At 44.6% G+C, this 21227-nt stretch overlaps 1 protein-coding gene across 1 annotated transcript in view; it reads left to right on the top strand.

The window, feature by feature from the left end:
- Positions 1 to 19184, top strand: part of apc2 (APC regulator of WNT signaling pathway 2) — a 183502-nt gene extending 164318 nt beyond the window's left edge. The window contains exons 12-15 of the mRNA XM_080213150.1: positions 917 to 994; positions 3212 to 3328; positions 5396 to 5610; positions 8242 to 19184. Coding sequence (XP_080069276.1) covers positions 917 to 994; positions 3212 to 3328; positions 5396 to 5610; positions 8242 to 13984 — 6153 coding nt within the window. The 3' untranslated portion in view covers positions 13985 to 19184. The remainder of the gene's footprint in view (positions 1 to 916; positions 995 to 3211; positions 3329 to 5395; positions 5611 to 8241) is intronic.
- Positions 19185 to 21227: the final 2043 nt, after the last annotated feature.

Raw genomic sequence — 21227 nt, 5'->3', positions numbered from 1 at the left:
TAACCAGGAAACCATTGTCATTTCAGGGAAGAAAATTTGCTGTCCTTGCCTGGTTTGGCCTACATGTGACTTCAGATCCACAGCAATGTGATTGACTCTTTAAAAAAAATGCCCTATGAAATGGCAATCAAGGAATGAGAAATGAATGCTCACTTAGACAATGACACCCACAACTAATGAAAAAGAAAAAGGAATGACTCTCCAGAATGAATAGCAGAGCAGACTCGAAGTGCCAAGTGGCCTACTCCTGCTTCTATTTTCTACGTTATTCCTTCCCTCAACCTTTCTTATGAAGTTTAATCCAGGTTAAGATATCATTCCATCTAGAACCTCAATATTATCGTTCTTTTCATGGGAATTGAAATTAGTTTCAGTAAGTTTTCCAACCTTTAAAGATATCAGTCAATGCAGTCTTCCATGGGGTCCAGTGGATATCACCAGCCTTTGGAATCCTGCATGAATATCTTTTTATAGAATCATAGAATCCCCATGGTGCAGAAGGAGGCCATTCAGCCCATCGAATCTCCACCGATTCTCTGACAGAGCATCTTACCCAAGGTCCTCTCCCCCGCCCTATCCACGTAACCCCGCTTTTTTCTTCACTTCCTCGCACTGGGCCTGTGATCTACCTACAATACCTTCATATTTAACTCAGGTCAGCCAAATTCAGCACAAAGGGTCAAACTGAAGTCCAGTCACAAACCCGGCCCATTTAAAAGTAGGCTGATTTAAGATGTTGCCAGAATGAACCATTTTCTCATCTTCCCAGTGGGACCACGATGTCCCACTAAACAGCCAATCACAGGGGTTGAACCCTTGCCTTGGTCTGAAATATCTTGAGGAGAGGGAATCAAAAGGTTTGGTAAATGAGGTGTGCTCACTCGTTAAACTTTCTGTGCTTGTTTTCCTCTTGCAGGCTACACTGTGCTCCAGAAAGGGATGCATGCAAAGTATCGTGGCCCAGTTAGAGTCTGATAGTGAGGACATACATCAGGTTGGTCACTTATGAAGCAGTTTGTTCTGATATTGTCAAAGTTTAAAGGGATACTCCAAGGTAACAAGCTACAACATTCCTAAACTTACATATTGATCTAAAACGAATTCCTCTTTGTACAGGATGTAAAATAATTTTCAACTTAAAAAAAACGTTATTCTTTGGCTTCCCCATCAGAGCTGCCATCTTAGAACTAAAGTGAGTGCGTTAACTTTCACACAAAACTGCTCCAGAACACTGCAGATACTGGAAATCTGAAGCCAAAAGCAGAAAGGGACTGGAAACAGCCAACATCTGTTGAGAGTAGGAAAGGGTTAATGTTTCAGGTCACAGGCCTTTTAGCAGAACCGAGAAAAGTTAAGAGATCGAGTAGATTTTGAGCGAAGGTTGGGTGGAGCAAGGACAAAATGGATGTCCATAACAGGGTGGATGATAGGAGAGATTGAATGATGGATCCATAGAATCCCTACAGTACAGTAGGAGGCCATTCAATCCATTGAATCTGCATTGACCTTCCAAAAGAGCACCCTACGTACCCCCTGTAATCCCTCACATCAGCCATGGCCAATTATCTTAATCTGCATATACTTGGACAGTAAGGGACAATTTAGCATGGCCAATCCACCTAACCTGCACATCTTTGGACTGTGGGAGGAAACCAGAGCATCTGGAGGAAACCCACACAGACACGAGGAGAATGTGCATACTCCACACAGAGAGTGACCCAAGGCCGGAATTGAACTCAGGTCCCTGGCACTGTGAGGCACCAATGCTAATCACTGTGCCATGGTGCTGCCCCAAATGAGCTGGTCTCACAGTGGCAAAGGGGATGGAAATGGGGCAAAAAAGAATCGAGGAATTCAAAGATGTGCGTACAGTGGTTGGATCTATGGATCCATCATTCGATCTCTCCTGTCACTGATCTCCATTCTGTCCTTGAAACCAAGATGAAAAACCTGTGGCTATTCCATTAACTGCAGAGCTTGGATTCAAAGGGCGCCAGCTGCAGTCCCCTTCAGTAAAATACCATAAAATAATGTCAAATATCAGCCGTGGTATTAGTGATCCTCTGACCCAGATCTACCCTGATTTCTACAGGTCGCTAAAATCAGGGAGCTCGGAGTTTGAGCTGCTTGTATTTGTATTTGGCACAGTGGTTAGCACTGCTGCCTCAGTATTGCCTACTGGGCACTGGGCAGCGCCAAGGGGCTGGGGTCTACAGGGGGCAGAGCCTATGAGGGGGGAGATCACGGGGGTGGGGGCAGAGGGTCTTGCTGCTACTCTGCACTCAGCGGTGACAGAGGAAGGGAGGCCAGTGACTGGGGCTGCCTGTCGGGTTGGGGGGGAGTTGTCCACCTGCGGGGGGTGGTCAGGGCTGTAGTCGAGGGTGGGAAGGGAAGTTGGAGGAGGCCCAGGACAGGCTAGGGTTGGTCTGGCTGGTCCACAGAAGGCCAGCAATCAGGGGGTGGAGGGATCCCATGGCCAGTGATGTGGAGTCACGAGACTGGCCAGAGTTTGAGCTGGCCAGCAATCGGGAGGCTGGCAGTGTAGGGATACAGCGCGTGCACCGATCTTGGTGCTGATGGATGAGCGCGTGTGCAGTGGCCTGCTCAATGCTGCCACCCCCTCCACTGGGAATAGGCCCCGTCCACAGATCTTTAGCATGACTCACGCTACGGCACTCTGTGATGCACAGAGTGGGGGAGATTCATTTTGAAAATCCTGCTGGAAAAACAATCTCCAGTTTTTACATGAATCTTTTTGGGAGAATCCCACCCAATACGTTTCACTGTATCCCAACATATGACAATAATAAATCAAATCTACTCAGGATGTGTTCAAAATCCTGTGATTAATTGAAAGGGTTTTTCATATATATGTGGGAGGAAATCTTCATGTCGACATTATGAATGTCACAGTTACTTTAGCTTTTATCAACAGTGGAACATATCATTTAATGAATGCCCAAATGAGCGTGTATGAATGTGTGTATAAAGTAATTGTGTGCGTGTATCCTGTTGTAGTTGGCAGTGGGGAAATCATTGTTGCTCTGGAGGGGAATGATTTGGAGAACTGGACTGGTTTTGGATTGGGAGTTTAGGCTGAGGCCTAATTGGAACCTCAATCTGCCACAGTCCGGAACAAACAGCTGACAGTGTAGTCAGTGATAGGTCTGCACACTTGTGTTCTGCCCTTAACATGTGTGTATTATTCCAGGTTGTTGCCAGCATTCTGAGAAATCTTTCATGGAGAGCTGATGTCAACAGCAAGAGGATTCTACGGGAAGTCAGAAGTGTAAGCGCATTGATGCAATGTGCTCTGAAGGCTAAAAAGGTGCGTTCTTAATTAACAAACTCACATTTCATGGTTAACCTAAGATTCTAGCGAAGAGCAGTAATGGAAAAATGCAGCCACGATGAGGGAAGCAGAAAGAATGGAACTGATTGACAATCCATAAAGAATAACATTGCTTCAATAGTTTATAGACACAAACAAATTTTACTTTAGTGTCCTATGCACTTTTTTTTGTCATCCTTGTGTCTCTGACTCAATGACTCAGCCCCCATTCTCTCCTGAAATATTGATAGGATGAGATGAAATAAAATGACAGATGCAGGTGGGCACGGGGGTGACATGGTGGCACAGTGGTTAGCACTGCGGCTTCACAGCGCCAGGGACCCGGGTTCAATTCCTGCCTTGGGTCACTGTCCGTGTATGTTCTTGCCATACCTGTGAGGGTTTCCTCCGGGTGCTCCAGTTTCCTCCCACAGTCCAAAGATATGTAGGTTAGGGGATTGGTCATGCTAAAATTGCCCCTTAGTGTCAGTGGGACTGGCAGGGTAAACACATGAGGTTACAGATATTGGGATTGTTGTTGGTGCAGGCCATGATGGGCTGAATGGCTTCCTTCTGTACTGTAGGAATCCTATGATTCTAAGGTTTACATGGAGCATAAACGTGGGCCATTTCTGTCCGATTGCTGTACTTGACAATTCCTTGTGCTACACTTCTCAGCTGCTTACTGGACCTGGACATGCAGTTGTAAATTCATCTGCTTTTTCATATCAAGCATTTTGACCATACCTCTGTATAAAATCCATTAACTTGAGGTCATCCGAAACTCTGCTGTGCTGGCCCTCACTTGCACGAGGCTCCAATCCTCCTCACTCCTGTGCTCACTGGCCTACACTGGCTCAATGTCAGTTTTAAAATACTCATGCTTGTTTTTAAAATTCCTCTCTGGTCTCATTCTCCAAACCACCACGACCACCGCCTGCCTCCACCCAGCAAACCACACCCCCCGCCCCACCCATCTCCATCCTCCAACCTCACAGCCCTCAAAAATATTGTCACTCTCATTCTAGCCTCTTAAGCATGTTAGATTTTAATCAGGCCACCATTGGTGGCCGTGCCTCAACTTTCCAGCCTAAATTCTGAATATCCCCTCCCCACCCGCCACCAAGTCTCTATGCCCTTCTACCCCACTGTCCTCCTTTAAGTTGCTCCTAAGAATCTACCACTTTGATCAAGTTTGTGGCCATTATCATCCTATCATAGAACCATAGAATCCCTACAGTGCAGAAAAAGGCGTTTTGACCCATCGAGTCTGCACCAACTCTCGAACAGAGCGTCCCACCCAGACCCTATCCCCTTAGCCTGTGTATTTACCCCCTAACCGACACATCTTGGGACACCAAGGGGCAATTTAACATGACCAATCAACCCAACTTATATGGCCCAGTGGCAAATTTTGCTTAATAATGCTCCTGAGAAGCACCTTGGGATAGTTTATTATGTCTTTTTTTATTCATTCATGGGATGTGGGCGTTGTTGGCTGGCCCAGCATTTATTGCCCATCCCTGAGGATATTAAGAGTCAACCATATTGCAGTGGATTTGGAGTCACACGTGGTCCAGATCAGGTAAGGGTGAGAGATTTCCTTCCCTAAAGGACATGAGTGAATCAGATGGGTTTTTACAATCGACTGTGGTTTCATGGTCCTCATTAGACTTCTAATTCCAGATTTTTATTGAATTCAAGTTCCACTATCTGCCCTGATGGGATTTGAATCCAGGTCCCCAGGGCATCACCCTGGGTTTCTAGGTTACTAGTCCAGTGACAATACCACTACACCATTGTCGAAGAGTGCACAGAAATAAAGAATAATTTCTCTCAAATAGAGCAGTCAACATGTGAAATAAAATTCCAGGAAGAAGCGAAGAAGCTTAGAGTTATCTAAGTGTTTATTATTGTGTGATGCAATGAGTGGATTGTAATAGTTTTTTGTTTCACATGGAAGTTCTAAGCCTAAAGAGGATTGAATGGTGGCTCTCACCCAGAGCTATCCTGTGATCTCGTGAATTGGTGTTCTGAGTTTTACATTTTCCTGTTCCTCTCAAGGAGTCAACGTTGAAAAGCTTACTGAGTGCCCTTTGGAACCTGTCAGCTCACAGCACAGAGAACAAGGTGGCCATCTGTTCTGTTGAAGGGGCGCTGGTTTTCCTTGTAGGTACTCTGACCTACAAGTGTCAGAGCAATTCGCTGGCCATCATAGAGAGCGGAGGAGGCATTCTGCGAAATGTTTCCAGTCTCATTGCCACAAATGAGGAATACAGGTATAGCGGTTAATGATTTATTTTAAAAACATGTTGCTGTGCCTGATTTACTAACATTGCCTAAATATGTAAGTAACCCTGTCACCTCTGAATCAGACAGCCATAGAAACATAGAAATAGAACCAGGCATTGGCCATTTGGCCCTTTGAGCCTGCTCCGCCATTCATTATGATCACGTCTGATCATCAAATTCAATATCCTGATCCTCTCTTCCTCCCATATCCCTTGATCCCTTTAGTCCCAAGAGCTATATCTAATTTCTTCTTGAAATCGCACAATGTTTTGGCCTCAACTACATTCTGTGGCAGTGAATGCCACAGATTCACCACCATCTGGGTGAAGAAATCGCTCCTCAGCTTAGTCCTAAAAGGTTTACCCCTTATCCTTAAATTATGACTCCATGTTCTGGACTCCCTCACCACCAGGGACATTCTTTCTGAATCTACCCTGTCTAATCCTGTTAGAATTTTCTAAGTTTCTAGAGATCCCCTCTCACTCTTCTAAATTCCAGTGAATATAATCCTAATCAACTTGGTGTCTCCTCATACGACGGACCTGCCATCCCAGGATTTAGCTTGGTAAATCTTCATTGCACTCCCTTTGTAACAAGGACATCTTTTCTCAGATAATGAGACCAAAACTGTACACAGTATTCCAGGTGTGGCCTCACCAATGCATATACAATTACAGCAAAACATCCTCTCACTATAAAGGTGACTCAAGACTAACTCTGAGAGCTGGAGTACAAAACGTCCACTGATGTTCCTGTGCAGTGCTGAGGGAGCGCAACACCATCAGAAGTGCTCTTTTTCAAATGGGGTGTTAAGCTGAGGTTCCTTCTTCCTCTCAAGTGGAGGTGAATGATTCTAAGGCTCTGTAAAAGCACAGGGAAATCCTCCATGATGACGTGACCAATATTTAGTCCTCAACATCTTACAACAAAAAAACTGATCATTCTAATATTTCTGGAACATATCAGATATTCTAATATATTGGTGAAATTGTATAAGTCATTGGTGAGGCTGAATTTAGAGTATTTCACTTAATTACAGGAAGGATATTAATAAGGTTGAAATAGTGCAGAGAAGGTTTACAAGGATGTTTCTGGAACTGGAGAGGCTGAGTTACAGAGAGAGATTGAATAGGTTAGGACTTTATTCCCTGGAGCGTTAAAGAATGAGGGGAGATTTGATAAAGGTGTATAAGATTTTGATGGCTATCGATAGAGTGAATGTAAGCAGGCTTTTTCCACTGAGGCTAGGGGAGAGAAAGAACTAGAAGACATGGGTTAAGGGTGAAGGGGGAAAAGATTAAAGGGAATATTAGGGGGGAGCTTCTTCACACAGGGAGTGGTGGGAGTGTGGAATGAGCTGCCAGATGAAGTGGTGAAAGTGGGCTCACTTTTAACATTTGAGAAAAACTTGGACAGGAACGTGGAAGAGAGGGGTGTGGAGGGATATGGTCCAGGTGCAGGTCAGTGGGATTAGGCAGAAAAATGGTTTGGCCCAGCCAAGGAGGGCCAAAAGGCCTGTTTCTGTGCTGTAATGTTCTATGGTTTTATGGTTCTATGAATATATATCTAATGTATATATATTATGTACTATCTATGTTACATATAACATATATTTTCTATATATTATGTATATATACATGGAACTTGCTGTGCATATTGTTGAATTGTTGCATTTCCTACATCACAACAAAGACTCCATTTCAGAATTATTTTATTGGCTGCAAAGTACTTTCGGAAATCCTCAAGTTATGAAAGACGTACTGATGGCTGCATAAAGAGTTAGTTGTTGCTGCATTGGTGGAATTCATATTTCAATAGGGACAGCCACATTATGCCTGATGGTGGGATTTGAACCCATGTCCCCAGATCTTTAGTCTGAACTCCTGGAATAGTCCAATGACATTACTACTCCCCCATCTTTTGTTTACACAGTACTGTACATCAAAAATGTTAAATGAATACACATACAATTGAGGTGCATCTTACCATCTTGCCCCACCAGTCAATGAGTGGGGAGAGCCGGTAGGATGGCACGGTTTCTTGCCTCTCCCGATCTTACCGGCACTGGATATCGGGGAAGATCAGCCTCAGCCACAAGGCTGATTGTAACATTTGAATCCTGTGTAAAGTAGAACTAGGAATGGATATGATCGGCGCAACTTGTGGGCCGAAGGGCCAGTTTGTGCTGTAGTGTTCTATGTTCTATTAAAAATTACAAGTGAGACTGGGACGCTATCATGGAGGCAGCAAGAGCAGCATAGAACAGAGATCTGCACATGCGCAATGGCATCCTCTGCTGCAAGCTGCCAGCTTTCTGCAAGCTTAGGCCCTGTCCCCTCCCCCTGCTGGCAGGAAGCAGATCTTGCTTCGTTTTTCCTCAAAGTGAGGTAAGAGTCGATTTTTAAGTGGCCCAAAAACAGGAGTGATTCTCTTCCGCTTTTATGCTCGTTCAACACTTAGAATGTTTTTGGTAAGATTGCTCCATTATCTAAATACTTGCAAATATTATCATGGCAATTTTAAAAATATACTCATGTTTGGATTATTTTCCTTGTCTAGCTACTTTATTATAAAAATATCACTGCCCATTTTGCTTAATGGCCTTGTTTGTCTTTTAGGCAAATCCTCCGTGACTACAACTGCCTGCAAACCTTGTTGCAACATCTGAAGTCTCACAGTTTGACCATTGTCAGCAATGCGTGTGGAACCTTATGGAATCTCTCAGCTCGCAGTTCAAAGGACCAGGAGCTCCTGTGGGACCTGGGAGCCATCAGCATGTTGAGGAATCTCATTCACTCCAAACACAAGATGATCGCAATGGGGAGCGCAGCGGCCCTGAGGAATCTTTTGACCAACCGGCCAGCCAAATACAAAGATACCACAATGGTATCCCCGGGCTCTTGCATGCCTTCTCTATACATGAGGAAGCAGAAAGCTCTGGAGGCTGAACTGGATGCTAAACATTTAACAGAGACATTTGATGGTATTGAAAAACTTAGTCCTAAGCATCCCAACATCAACAAGCCCCTCAGGCATATCGAAAGCCTGGCCAAGGATTATGCTTCAGACTCTGGATGTTTTGACGACGATGAGGGCCCCAATATATCAACTGGATTAGAAACTGGTGGCTTAAGCGTGCTGTCCATGTACCTGAATTCTTCCTTTCTTCAAGGACAAGGCTTGTCCAGATGTCGCAGCAGTGGAAGATGTTCAGAATCGGAAAGAGATCTTGACGGAGCTCTTCCAAAGTTCAACCCTGCCACTGATAACGTGTCTGTTGCAGCAGAGAGGTTGGTGAACCAAATATCCACAACTGTAGCTAGAATTGACAAAATAGTGGAGGATATGTCTAACATGCACACATCCTCAGAGGACAGTTTCAGTCTGAGCTCTGAAGATCAATGCATTGACTGGCAGTGTGCGTTAGATGACTTGAACGAGCCCAGGACAAAGTCGTCATCGCCCTGTCACCCTGCTGATGCTGCTCACTCAAGCAAACGTGAAAATCGTAGCAAAGCGCACGCAATCTTGGGTGCAAGAACAGACTACGCCAACTTATCAAACGATAGCCTGGATTGTGCTAACAGCACTGGCGAATGTGACGTTAAAAGTCGCATTCTTTCAGCTAAGGAATCCTCGGTTACGGATCAAAAGGATGAGCTTCCTACGTATCAGAGAAGGCCAACCAACTTAGACCTAAAGAGTGGGGAGAATGATCAGCTAGATCGAAAGGATTCTGATGGACAGCTGAGTTCTAGAGAATCTACAACTACATTTAATGAAGGTTGGGGAATAAGAAAACCCGACGAAGTAAGTAAGAAACGATTCTCATCTTTTTATGAAAAGATCCCGGTGGCTTCAGTCGCAATGGGAAGCAGTCAAAGCCCGAGCCCAGGAAATTCTCTGACTCCTCAGAGCCTGGGTGGTAGAAAGCAGGCGTGGATTCATTCCGGGTATTCGCAAAGCGGTAGAAGCGTGAACCAAGGTCTTTCTAGCACATCTTCTTCCACACCTCTGTCCAACGACCAGGAAACTTTACAGACGTACTGTGTGGAAGACACTCCAATCTGCTTCTCAAGGTGCAGCTCACTCTCATCCCTGTCATCTGCTGAAAACGCCTTGGACGTTCAAATTGGCAGCGAAAATGATGTGGATAGTGACTCCTCTCTGGAAATCATTGGCGTGGATAAAGGATCGCCACAGCCTGCTGAGTCCTTTTCCTCTGACGAAATGCGGAACAAGTCCAGCGATCACTCATTCAGCAGCTCATCTCAACCAATCGAAATACCTTGCCCCAAGCATGAAAAGTTCTCGCTGAGGAAGAAAGCATCTTCCAGAAATATGGATTCCAGTCCTTCCAGCCCATCCGAAAATTATTTGCAAGAAACCCCGTTGGTCCTAAGCAGATGCAGCTCAGTCAGTTCACTTGGAAGCTTTGAAAGCCCGTCCATCGTCAGCTCCATTCAAAGCGACCCGTGCAGTGAAATGATCAGCGGGACAATCAGCCCCAGTGATTTGCCAGACAGCCCTGGGCAAACCATGCCCCCTAGCAGAAGTAAAACCCCCTTGCTTGACCAACTGGAGAAAGATGCCAATCAAGGCAATACCCAATGGGATGGAGATCTGAAAAAACACATGGACATCAATGATTTCAAAGAACGATTTCAGCTCCCTCCAGATATTGATACAATGCTCTATTTCACCTTGGAGAAGCCTAATGAGAACTTCTCGTGTGCCTCCAGCCTCAGTGCCCTCACTCTCCACGAACCGTACATACAGAAGGATATTGAACTAAAGTTGATGCCTCTCCTTCAGGAGAAAAGCTGTTTTAACTGTCGTGCGCAAGGGGAGGACCTCAGGGAGGAGCGGAACGGCGATGGGATGGAAAAGGTCGACAAGCTGGATAGCATCCTGGAAAACTCTGACGACGACATCGAGATCCTGAAGGAATGCATCAATTCCGCCATGCCCACCAAATTCAGAAAAGTGAAAACCACGGCGGCTTCTGGTTTGCCCACCCAGGTGCTGCAATCCAAGAAGTCGCTTCAGCTGCCTGTTTACATGTTACTGCCGGCTCACTCCCAGTTAGAACCGTCTGGCCCAGGCACCTCAAAAAACGACACATTCCGAGAAGATTCCTCCTACTCGGATTCGGTGGAAGGGACTCCAGTTAACTTCTCCAGTTCAGCCTCCCTCAGTGATGAGACCTTGGAGTACCCCCATAAGGAGTCGCCCAAATTAACAACCGGTAAAGCCGAAGTGATTGAGAGGAGAGAGCTGCTTCCCGCAGAAGGACAAAACGCTGATGACTTGGAGGTGCCCATTGCTATAAAGATGCACGACAGGAGTCTCGAACAAGGGAGCAAATACAACCTGAATGTAAATAGTTCCATGCCGGTGGCCCAATCGCATTCATTTAATTTCAGCCAGAGAGAGGTTCTGAAGAGGAATCAGAACTCCCTCGCGTCGCAGTCTTGCCAAAGCCAGAACCTTCATGTTTTCCAACCAGGGTCGATTGCCAACAGTTTCAGGAAGGACCAAGCTGCGTCAAGGCACAAGCTGGAACTGGGGACAAAGAAAAGTGATTGCAGGAGTTCAGAGGAAGGGCAGCAAAGAATGGATATTTCCTGTGGCGAATATATTCACGGGAGCTATGCTTTCCAATCCATGCGCCACACCACACCCACCGAAGAGGCGGTGTACTGCTTTTATGACTCTTTGGACATGCTTGGTGTCCCAGCAGATCCGGGCAAGCCGAAAACCGAAGGCAAAATCGACTATGAGGAAAAATCTGTCAACCACAGCGGGAGAAACGAAGCAACCCACCATCAAAAATCCAGCTCAAAGTTCCGAAGCACCGGGGTGATGAGCAAAACTGAACGGAATCTGATAACAGACGAAAGCCCTCTCTGCTTTTCCCTTAGCTCTTCGTTGAGTTCACTCAGCGACGTGGAGTCGGATGACACTCAGGCGAAAACTCGCAAAGCGTTTGTGAAATCGAGGAAGAAGTCTCAGGCCTCCACTTCTTCGAAATCGTTTACCAACGGGTACTCATCCTTGTCGGCCAGGAGGGACAGTTCCCCCAGCTCCCTGAGCTGCGATTCGGAAGATGACCTCTTGCAGAAGTGCATCAGCTCAGCGATGCCGAAGAAGAGGAGGCCTTCCTCGAAGAGAAAGTCGGAGAGGTCCACAAAGCAGAATCTGAAAGGCAACACTCAGGGCAGCAGCGGCAGGGACAACGCGGTTTATGACCTGGAGCGCAGGAAGGACACAAACCAAGATGTTTACAGCTCGCTGTCAGACTTAACCTCGCCAGATCTGGAAAGCATTGAGTGGAAAGCCATCCAAGAAGGTGCCAACTCAATAGTCACCAGCTTGCACCAGGCTGCAGCCTGTCTTTCCAGGGAACCGTCCTCGGAATCGGATTCGATTCTATCTTTTGTGTCCGGACTGTCCATTGGATCGACGCTGCACTTTACCCTTGAGCGGAAGGACAAAAAAAGGACTCCCAAAGAGCAAACGCGGAACGTGGAGGGCGCGGAGACCACTTCGAAAGAAGGGAGCAAGCCAAATGAAAATAAGGCAGGGAAATCTTCTATTGGTGAGAAGGTTCCCAACGCCCCCAAGCCGCCCTCTCGGGCAGTGAGCTTGCCTGTGGTCTTCCGAGGAAGAACCGTGATCTACATGCCTGACATGTGGAAGAAGTCCGCAAATGCCAGCCCTGCCTCAAAGAAAGCAGCGCCTAGAAGTAATGTGGCTCCCAAAACCCCCAACCAGACATTCAGGTCGAGGAGCTTGCACAGGCCTGGAGAAACAGCAGTAAAGGTCGAGAGTACTTTACCAAAAAGAAGTGTGACTCCACCAGCGAGAATACTGAAAGGGCCTTCGAGAGGGTCATCCAGGAATTCAACACCATCCAGGCAACCCCCAAAGAACGTAACGGCGAGTGTGCAGCCTACCAGGCAAGGAACGCCAAATGCAACAAAAACCAACATCAGCAAGCTTGATCAGAAACCCAGAGCTCAGGTGAGTTCTACACCTTCCACTCCAGGTATCAAGTCTCCAGTGTCAGGGAAACTGTCCCGCAAATCTCCAGTCCATCCACCAAATATTCAGGCACCAACTAAAACGGTAACTCCAGCAAAGAAGGTGCCCTCGTTCCCAAGGAACGAGCCTCACGGACCAACTAAGAACCAAGGCTCCAAGAAGGTAATGCCACCCAATAGGCTGGACCTGGTGAGAATGTCATCGGCCAAGTCAAGCGGCAGCGAATCTGACAAGTCCAACTTTGTGCGGCAGCTGACTTTCATCAAAGAATCCTCAAGCCTGCTGATGAGGCAGAGGTCCGAGGCTTCCTCCTCTGAATCCGTCTCCTCGCTGTCTCAGTCTGTGTCACCGAGAAGGAGCAAGTCGGATTTTCAGAAGGCTTTCACACGCCCCTCGCAAAGTCAAGAGCTTAGAGTGGCTAAACCAGCATCTAACCTGAACCTGAGTCAAAGGAAGGCCACCTGCGGTGAGGATGGACTCCGAATTGAGAAGCTGTCGAGAAGACCCAGCTCGGAGAGTCCCTCCAGGCTCCCCGTGAAGAACACTGCCACCTGGCGACATGATAACTTCAAACGCTACTCCTCTTCCCCTCACATCAATGTATTGCAGAGGGCAGGGAGCCCATCCTCCATTCGGTCAGCCTCGTCAGAATCTAGCGACAAGACAAAAAGTGAAGAAGAGCCTCGGAGTAGCCAAAAGTTTGCGAGCCAGAAAGAGCAGCCGGTGAAGAAGATTCAGCCAAGCTTGAAAGGGACGTGGAGAAGAATCAAGGATGAAGACATTCCGTATTTTCTCAGCAACTCCCTTCCACCTTCAGCCATGGCGCTGGTGAATAAATCAGAGTCCGAGCAACATTTGAACAAAGTGGGAACCGTGGAAACTAAAACCAGTGATGCCTTTGTGCAAACTGACGACATCCCCATCACAAAAATAAATTCGAGTACATCGCCAACCTTGGACCTAATCCCTCACATTGCACAGGCTATTCCCAGAAATACCATGAGCCGATCGTTGATAGGGAAAAATACAGAGACCCCGTACAGTGTCTATTCAGACAATGAACAGGAAGTTGACACATTAATGTTGATGAGGAATATGACCACTTCAGCTGAGACTGAAAACTATACCAATGTCCCAGGACACATGCACTTCAACTCAAGTAGACATGGTTCCCCAAGCAGAGCTGCTCGAGTGACCCCTTTCAACTATATTCCTAGCCCCAAGACAATAAGATCAGACAGTGGATCCCTCCAACCGTCTCAGATACGAGCACCTATTATTAATGAAAAAACAGTGGGGAAAGTGCAAAGCTGAAAGCCAAATTGAACAGTAGACTACTTGCGCTTAAGTACTTTGTTACTTTGCAGTTTTCACTTTGCGGTGATACAACCCGGGAACGATGTGCTCATTCATGAATGTGCCTCAAGCACAGCCTTAATTGGGGTACAAAATGCATGCATCATCTAATTTAGTTCTATCCATCTGATTATGAGACTATCATTTAATTAAGACATAATCAGGCGAGGTACCTCCTACAAAGACATTAACAACTATGTTGGTGTACCACTTGTTTATATTTATGAGTTGACTGCAACAAATGGTGACACACTGCTGCAAGTGTGAACACAATGTTCCAATGGTAAGGCTTAGTGACCGATGCTAACACTCAAACTTTGATCAGTTTCAACTCAGATTGGTTTCCAATTGGTCAATTGTTAGATTTACAAATATTGGTTGAATGAGGAATAGGTAGCAGGTTAACGCATTTGGTTAATCAGAGATGCTGAGATGAGTTGAGGTCGTGTGGAGGAAAATCATTTTTAATAATTATAAAGCGAATAATATTCTTAATAGTTCAATAATGATTGCCATTTCAATGACTATCTCAATTTATGAAGACAATTATTGCGGTACCTTCTGTAACAATCATGGGCCAGTTACTCAGTTTAGACAAATTAATAATGAAGTTAGCCCTTGTAATGAAAATCAATTATGTCTGTACTATGGTTACTGGAGTTAATGGTTAACTTTCTGATGTTCTCCATCCTGCCCACCAGTGTGTTTGATGAGTATCCACAACTTGGCAGTGTAAGTGGAAGGAAGGACAGGCGGGGACAATGTGCCATCTTCTCGACCAAGACCAAATGCAGGCCTATCGTTTTACAAAGCAGCACTCTCTGAATGTCCAACATACGAACGAAGGTCAAAAGCAGGCAGGCAGTTGGGAAGGAGTAGCGGAAACGCTATGCTAATAATACATTCCTACTTTGCTAGCAACAAACATTAAAATAGATATAAATTTTCAACTGAGAAGTGGGAATACACTACGTTAGATGGTAGCTTACAAGCAAAAGCAAAACAAACTAAAAAAAATGTTTGGAACGGGGAGTGTCACTTTCTAATCAAACTTGCTTCAATTTCTTCAGGAAAGTTGCATCTTCACAATCGATATTTCAAAATGTTCTAATTAAAGTTTTGCTTTCCTTTGTTTAACGTTACAAATAATTTTTAACATTTCTAAGAAGTTCTATATGGATTAATTTCCCATTTAGACATCGTGCTGGCAATGCTGCTGACTGCATTATTTTTTGCAGTGATTATACACATACTTAACGTAGAAGGGGTAAACACGTGAAGTTTTAACCTTTAGAATGGCTACAATCTAAAAATGCACTTAATAACTCCATGGAGTTTAGAAGGAAACGCATGGTGGCAACTCGTGAACTGTACTTGAAAATGAGTGCTTTGCGTTGTCCTTTCACCTCTGGGATTTAGAGTTTAATCCAATTCAGTCAGAAGGGATACAGGTTTCCTCTTTCTCTGACAGATGAAGGGGCTTTACAGCGTATATACATGCATTTTAGTATAAATGGCACAAAAGGGGACATTGAAGAGGCCAAGAGGATCACCTGGACGGGTATTGTAAATACCAGACTGATGAGCACTCTGCTGAGTTTTGGGTTAAAATTGGGCGCTCTATATTTAATCTGTCTGAAACTTGACCTGGAATCATTCCGTGCTAATGCCTGGTGCCAAAACATGTCTCGATTCCACATTCCACATTTTGGTGCATACAAAAATCCAACAGATGATACCAAATGTTTCAAAGATAAATAATTAAGCTCTGACAAGAGACGCAACAGCAGAACAGAACAGTGACTGAGAAATATCAACGATATGTTATGGTTTTAGAATGATATTGACTGAAAAGTAAGTAATAAAAGTAAGTCAATGTTTTATTTCAGAAAAGTAAAATGTAATATAATGTAATGACCTTTGATTGTAAGAGACTTGGGTCCACAAATGACACTGTGAACAGATAAGCACATGAAGTTGTTAATAATTTCTTTATCAAGCAGAGATGTCGATCAGTTGCTTGCAGTCTCTGTCTGCTGCATCCGGGGACAATTGGCACCCCATTTTTTTTTTATTCATTTGTGGGACAGGGCCGTCGCTGGCTGGTCTGCATATTTATTGCCCATCTCTAGTTGCCCTTGAGGAGGTGGGGGTGAGCTGCCCTCTTGAAACACTGACACAACTGAGAGGTTTGCTCGGTCATTTCAGAGGGCAGTTGAGAGTCAACCTTCTAGCTGTGGCTCTGAAGTCATGTGTAGGCCAGAGCAGGTAAGGATGGCAGATTTCCTTCCCTAAAAGGACACTACTTGGCACTACTTGAAGCAGAGCAAACGGCCCTCCTTCAATGCCACCAAACTAAAGGTTAGCTGAACATTCATTCTCACTTAATGCAAAATAGCTGCTGTAATTTCCCATTCAGGAATCACTGCACTTCAAAGAAATTTGCTGTTTTTTTCTGTTTTGAGAGATTATAGTAAGGTGTTACACAAGTATTATTTTTATTTTGCTTCCTTGAGCATTTTAACAGAAACACTCAGTGTAATTTAAACCAGTCAGGTTAAATTGATCAGGGAAGTGATGAGACTGAGTACGATATCGGTCCTACACTCTCCCTCTCCTTGCAGGATTTTACTCTGCTTTGATCTCTACTATTGGAGAGGATTATCGAGTAGATTGGAAACTCAGCATTCCACCCAATCCCAAGTGCTCAATACATGTCAGGCTAAAATTACACCCAGATTGAGTTTGTATACTAATCTTTGCACAAGGTCATTTGAAGGTTTTAGTCTTGTATCTTGATCATGTATAAGTTTGTACAGCAGGACCCAGAGTGATGCTATCCCTTTAAAGTAAAGGTTTATTGGTGGTGTCCGGTGTGGGAAAGCAAAATTATGTTAGCTACATGTACATAAAATGATTAATTATGTTCATCAGTGGGCAATGTAATTAATTTACTTTTACTAAATTTAAATTAATGGAAGGGGCAGAATGGCGTATTAGCACAATGACCAAACCTTTGAGTACCAGTCAAGTTTAATTTACTGGAATACTGAACTATAAATAAGCTTGGATCGGTTGCTAATTTCACAGCATGTCACTGAAAACCGAAATCTTTGGCTGTGTTCTTAGTCCGTATTGTACTTGAGAGTAACTTTTAGTCCTCATTGTTCCAAACAAACAAAGTGAAGGCATTTCACAAAGCAAACTCTTTAAGTTAATTCAAGGGACTGCTACTTGTGCTTGGAGATTCATTTAAGAAATAGTTGGAGGCGCATTGGGAAGATCAGTGTGGCCCTTATTCTGGAACAAAGGTGCCAAATGAACAAAAGGAGCTTCTTTATCAAGAGCTATTTTATAATCTTGTGGAAAAGGGTGGGATTGCGGAAGATATAAGACAAGAAAGGGAGATGGGCTGTTTGCAAGAAAGGAGCAATTAAGCCAATTCTGTTATGTAAGTGTGCTATCTCCCTGTAGAAATGACCCTGTTACAGTAAGATGTGCTGATCGAGAGGATATTTGGTGTCAATATTATTTCTCCTGATATTTTCCACTGATTTCTGCTGGACAATGATTCTATAATGTCAACATCAATCCTTGCTTAAGTGATCACTCATCCTGTGTGAACATGGGCAGTAAGTGTCGATGGACATTCCATCTGAAAGGTATCACTGTGGAGTCCAACATATTTATAAGATGAAGGTTAGGAATCGAGGAAGATTTCCTCTTATCTGCTATCTGTAGTGTGTTAAATACTTAACTACATCTGTGTGCACTCCCTGTTTACAAAACTGTACTCCTGTTGTTACATTTTTGTCACACGTGTGTCAGTTTTATCCATTATACATTTATATGCCCACTTTTATAATGGAAATTGCCTATGTAAACTTGTCACACTGTATTTACATCCTCCTACCACTGGTGGGGCTATACCACATTAATTCTCCCTCTCCTGCCTTCCCCTGTACTGCAGATAAACTCCTTTTTTTCCACCCAAATTTATTCTGCTTCTCTGTTCCTAAATGTCTATTGAATTATAAATTAAATTGTTCACTTGTTATATAAATATAAGGACAGGATGACTTTAAAGTATCCACTGAAATATGTCTGTGGCACATGGTTTAATTATCCACTGCTCCCTAACCCTATTTCACCTGAATATTGCACTTGGCCTTAACACCCTCAATAAGTTTAATATTTATTTATTAGTGTCACAAGTAGTCTCACATTAAAACCGCAATGAAGTTACTGTGAAAATCCCCTAGTCGCCTGTTCAGCTACATTGAGGGAGAATGTAGCATGGCCAGTGGACCTAACCAGCACATGTTTCAGACTGTGGGAAGAAACCGGAGCACCCAGAGGAAACCCACACACAGACACAGGGAGAGTGTGCAGGCTCCGCACAGAGAGTGACCCGAGCGGGAACTGAACCCAGGTCCTGGCAGTGTGAGGCAGTTGTGCTAACCGCTGTGTCTCTGTGCTGCTACAGGAGGTCAAGTAGAAGTTTAAATAACCACAGTTGTGAAGCTTGTATTTCTGCTTTCTGGTGCAAAAAAATAGGCTGGATGTCAAAGGTTTGTCGAACAATACATTTTTTAAAAGTCAAAACCAATAACAGCATATTCAGGTATGCTTGATCTTTGACTGCTATTGCTTAAATTAAGCCTTCAAGACCATTTAAAACATGGCCTCTTTGCATATCATGGAAACTCCCGGCCTGTCTTGCTTCTGAGGTTGGTTTCCATGGCAATGGAACTGAATTCCTTAAATGTATTGACTGTTGGTTATTTTTAACCTTCAAGGAGAAACATCTCAATTTGCAGATCAGAATCTCGTATTCAATATAGGCATGACTGACACGTCTGTAATTATGTGCTGTTTAAGTAGTATGTGTTTCTTTTCTTTGGCAAGGAGTGCTGGAGTTTGGCGGAAAATATATTTAACTGTGGTGCAAACAGAATGAAGGCAGGTAGTTGTTGGCTAATGAACGCGGCATAAGGGGCAGAGAGCGCTAATGAAACCCCAGGCCAACGCACAATGCCACCTTATCACTGCCTCATCAAAAGGTTTTTATGTTTCACTGGACAAATGTGCAAATCGGCACTTTTGCATATCAGAAAAATGTGGTGTATATATTTATAACACAGTCATGTATTTTAAATGTTTGTCTCATTAAAAAATACTTCAACTCAGATTGTTAATGGACTTCCAACATTTCTTCCTGATAGATTGTGCCAGTTTGGTTGCCAGTTTTAGCTTTAAGTTAAAAAAAAACAAACTTCAATCACAAATATATAATTCAACACCTTTTACGCAGCAACAGTAAAGTTTGTTTATTAGTGTCACAAGTAAGGCTTTCATTAACACTGCAATGAAATTACTGTGAAATCCCCCAAGTCGCCACAGTCTGGTTCCTGTTCGGTGCCGGCGTGTGGCGACTAACCAGCTCGTCTTTCAGACTGTGGGAGGAAACCGGAGCACCCCAGAGGAAACCCATGCAGACACGGGGAGAATGTGCAGGCACCACACAGACAGTGACTCAAGCCAGGAATTGGACCTGGGTTCCTGGCGTTATGAGGCAGCAGTGCTACCGTGCTGTCCCCTAGGCTTGGTCATTACTTTTTCTTCTCTCCAGCCAGCTTTCTCGAAGGCGTCGTTGATTCCTTAATCTCTTCAATCCTCCAATTCCGGCCTCTTGCGAATGCCTATTTTTATTGCTCCACGCCATTGACATCTTCAGCTGCCAAGGTACTAAGCTCTGGAATTCCCTCCCTAAACCTCTCCACCTGTTTACAGTGGCACAGTGATTAGCACTGATGCTTCCCAGTGCCAGGGTCCAGGGTTCGATCCCCGGCTTGGGTCACAGTCTGTGCAGAGTTTGCACATTCTCCTGTGTCCGTGTGGGTTTCCTCCCACAGTCCAAAAATGTGAGGGTCAGGTGGATTGGCCATGTTAAGTTGCCCCTTAGTGTCAGGGGGGTTAGCTAGGGTGAATGCATTGGATTATGGGGATAGGACCTGGGTGGGATTGTGGTCAGTGCAGACTTGATGGGCCAAATGGCCTTCTTTGCTGTATGAATCTATGATTGTCTCTCTCCTTAAAGATGCTTCTTGAAGATGACCTCTTTAATCAGGATCTGGTCACCTGCCCTATTATACCTCTTTCTGTTCCAATTCAAATTCTCTCACACCTTGTGGTGCACTAAGCCAGACTTCTGTCTACTTCCATAGCTAGTAATTCCTGGGACAGTTCATAGAATCCCTACGGTACAGAAGGAGACCATTCAGCCCATTGAGTATACACTGACTCTGAATGACCATCTTACCCAGGCTCACTCCACCACACCCCAACCCCACCCCCAACCTCGTAACCCCGTGCATTTACCATGGCTAATCTATTAACAAATATTGGGACACTAATGGGCAATTTAGAATAGCCAATCCATCAAACACATACATTTTTGGAATGTGGGAAGAAACTGGAGCACCTGGAAGAAACCCATGCAGTCACTGGGAGAATGTGCAAAATCCAGATGGATAGTCACCCAAAGCCGTAACTGAACCTGAGTCCCTGGACAGTGCTAACCACTGTGCTACCATGGTGCCCTAGTCTGTCGCCAGGAGATTATATTTTGAGGGGCACCACTCCACATCAGTCGTGGCTGACAGGATTCTTTCCTGCTCTTACCCCCCAGCCATTGGCGTCCTGGAAGGATTTGCAGGTTGACACCCAACTTGTCTGACCGCATTATAAATGCAACTTCCTTGGCCATCAAATCCTGGAGTGGGACTCAAACCTGGAGCTCCTGGCTCAGTGGCAGGGTTGCTACCCATTGCACCACAAAACCACCTCACCTGCTTATGTGTCTCAGTCAAATTCTTTTGATAATGCTCCTGTGAAATGCCTTGGAAAGTTTTACTACATTTAAGGTGCTGTATAAATGAAAATAGTTGTTTTTGTCACTGAAAGGTTAGAACAGGAGGCCATTCTGCCCATTGAGTCTGCACTAAGTCTCTCAAATTCCATACTACCTAGTCCCAATCCTTTGATTTGTCATATTCTCTTTTTTCAGATAGCAATCCAATTCCCTTTTGAATATCTCAATCGTACTGACCTCCACTACTCTCTCACAAAGTCCATTATAGACTCCAATCTTCCTATGGGTGAAAATCATTTTCCTCACGTCACTTTTACTCCTTCTGCC

This window comes from Carcharhinus amblyrhynchos, chromosome 26, assembly GCF_965287045.1.
Source record: "Carcharhinus amblyrhynchos chromosome 26, sCarAmb.v2.hapA, whole genome shotgun sequence".
NCBI lineage: Eukaryota > Metazoa > Chordata > Chondrichthyes > Carcharhiniformes > Carcharhinidae > Carcharhinus > Carcharhinus amblyrhynchos.
The sequence above is the reverse complement of the archived record's forward strand: the minus strand, read 5'-3'. Positions and strand labels throughout refer to the sequence as shown.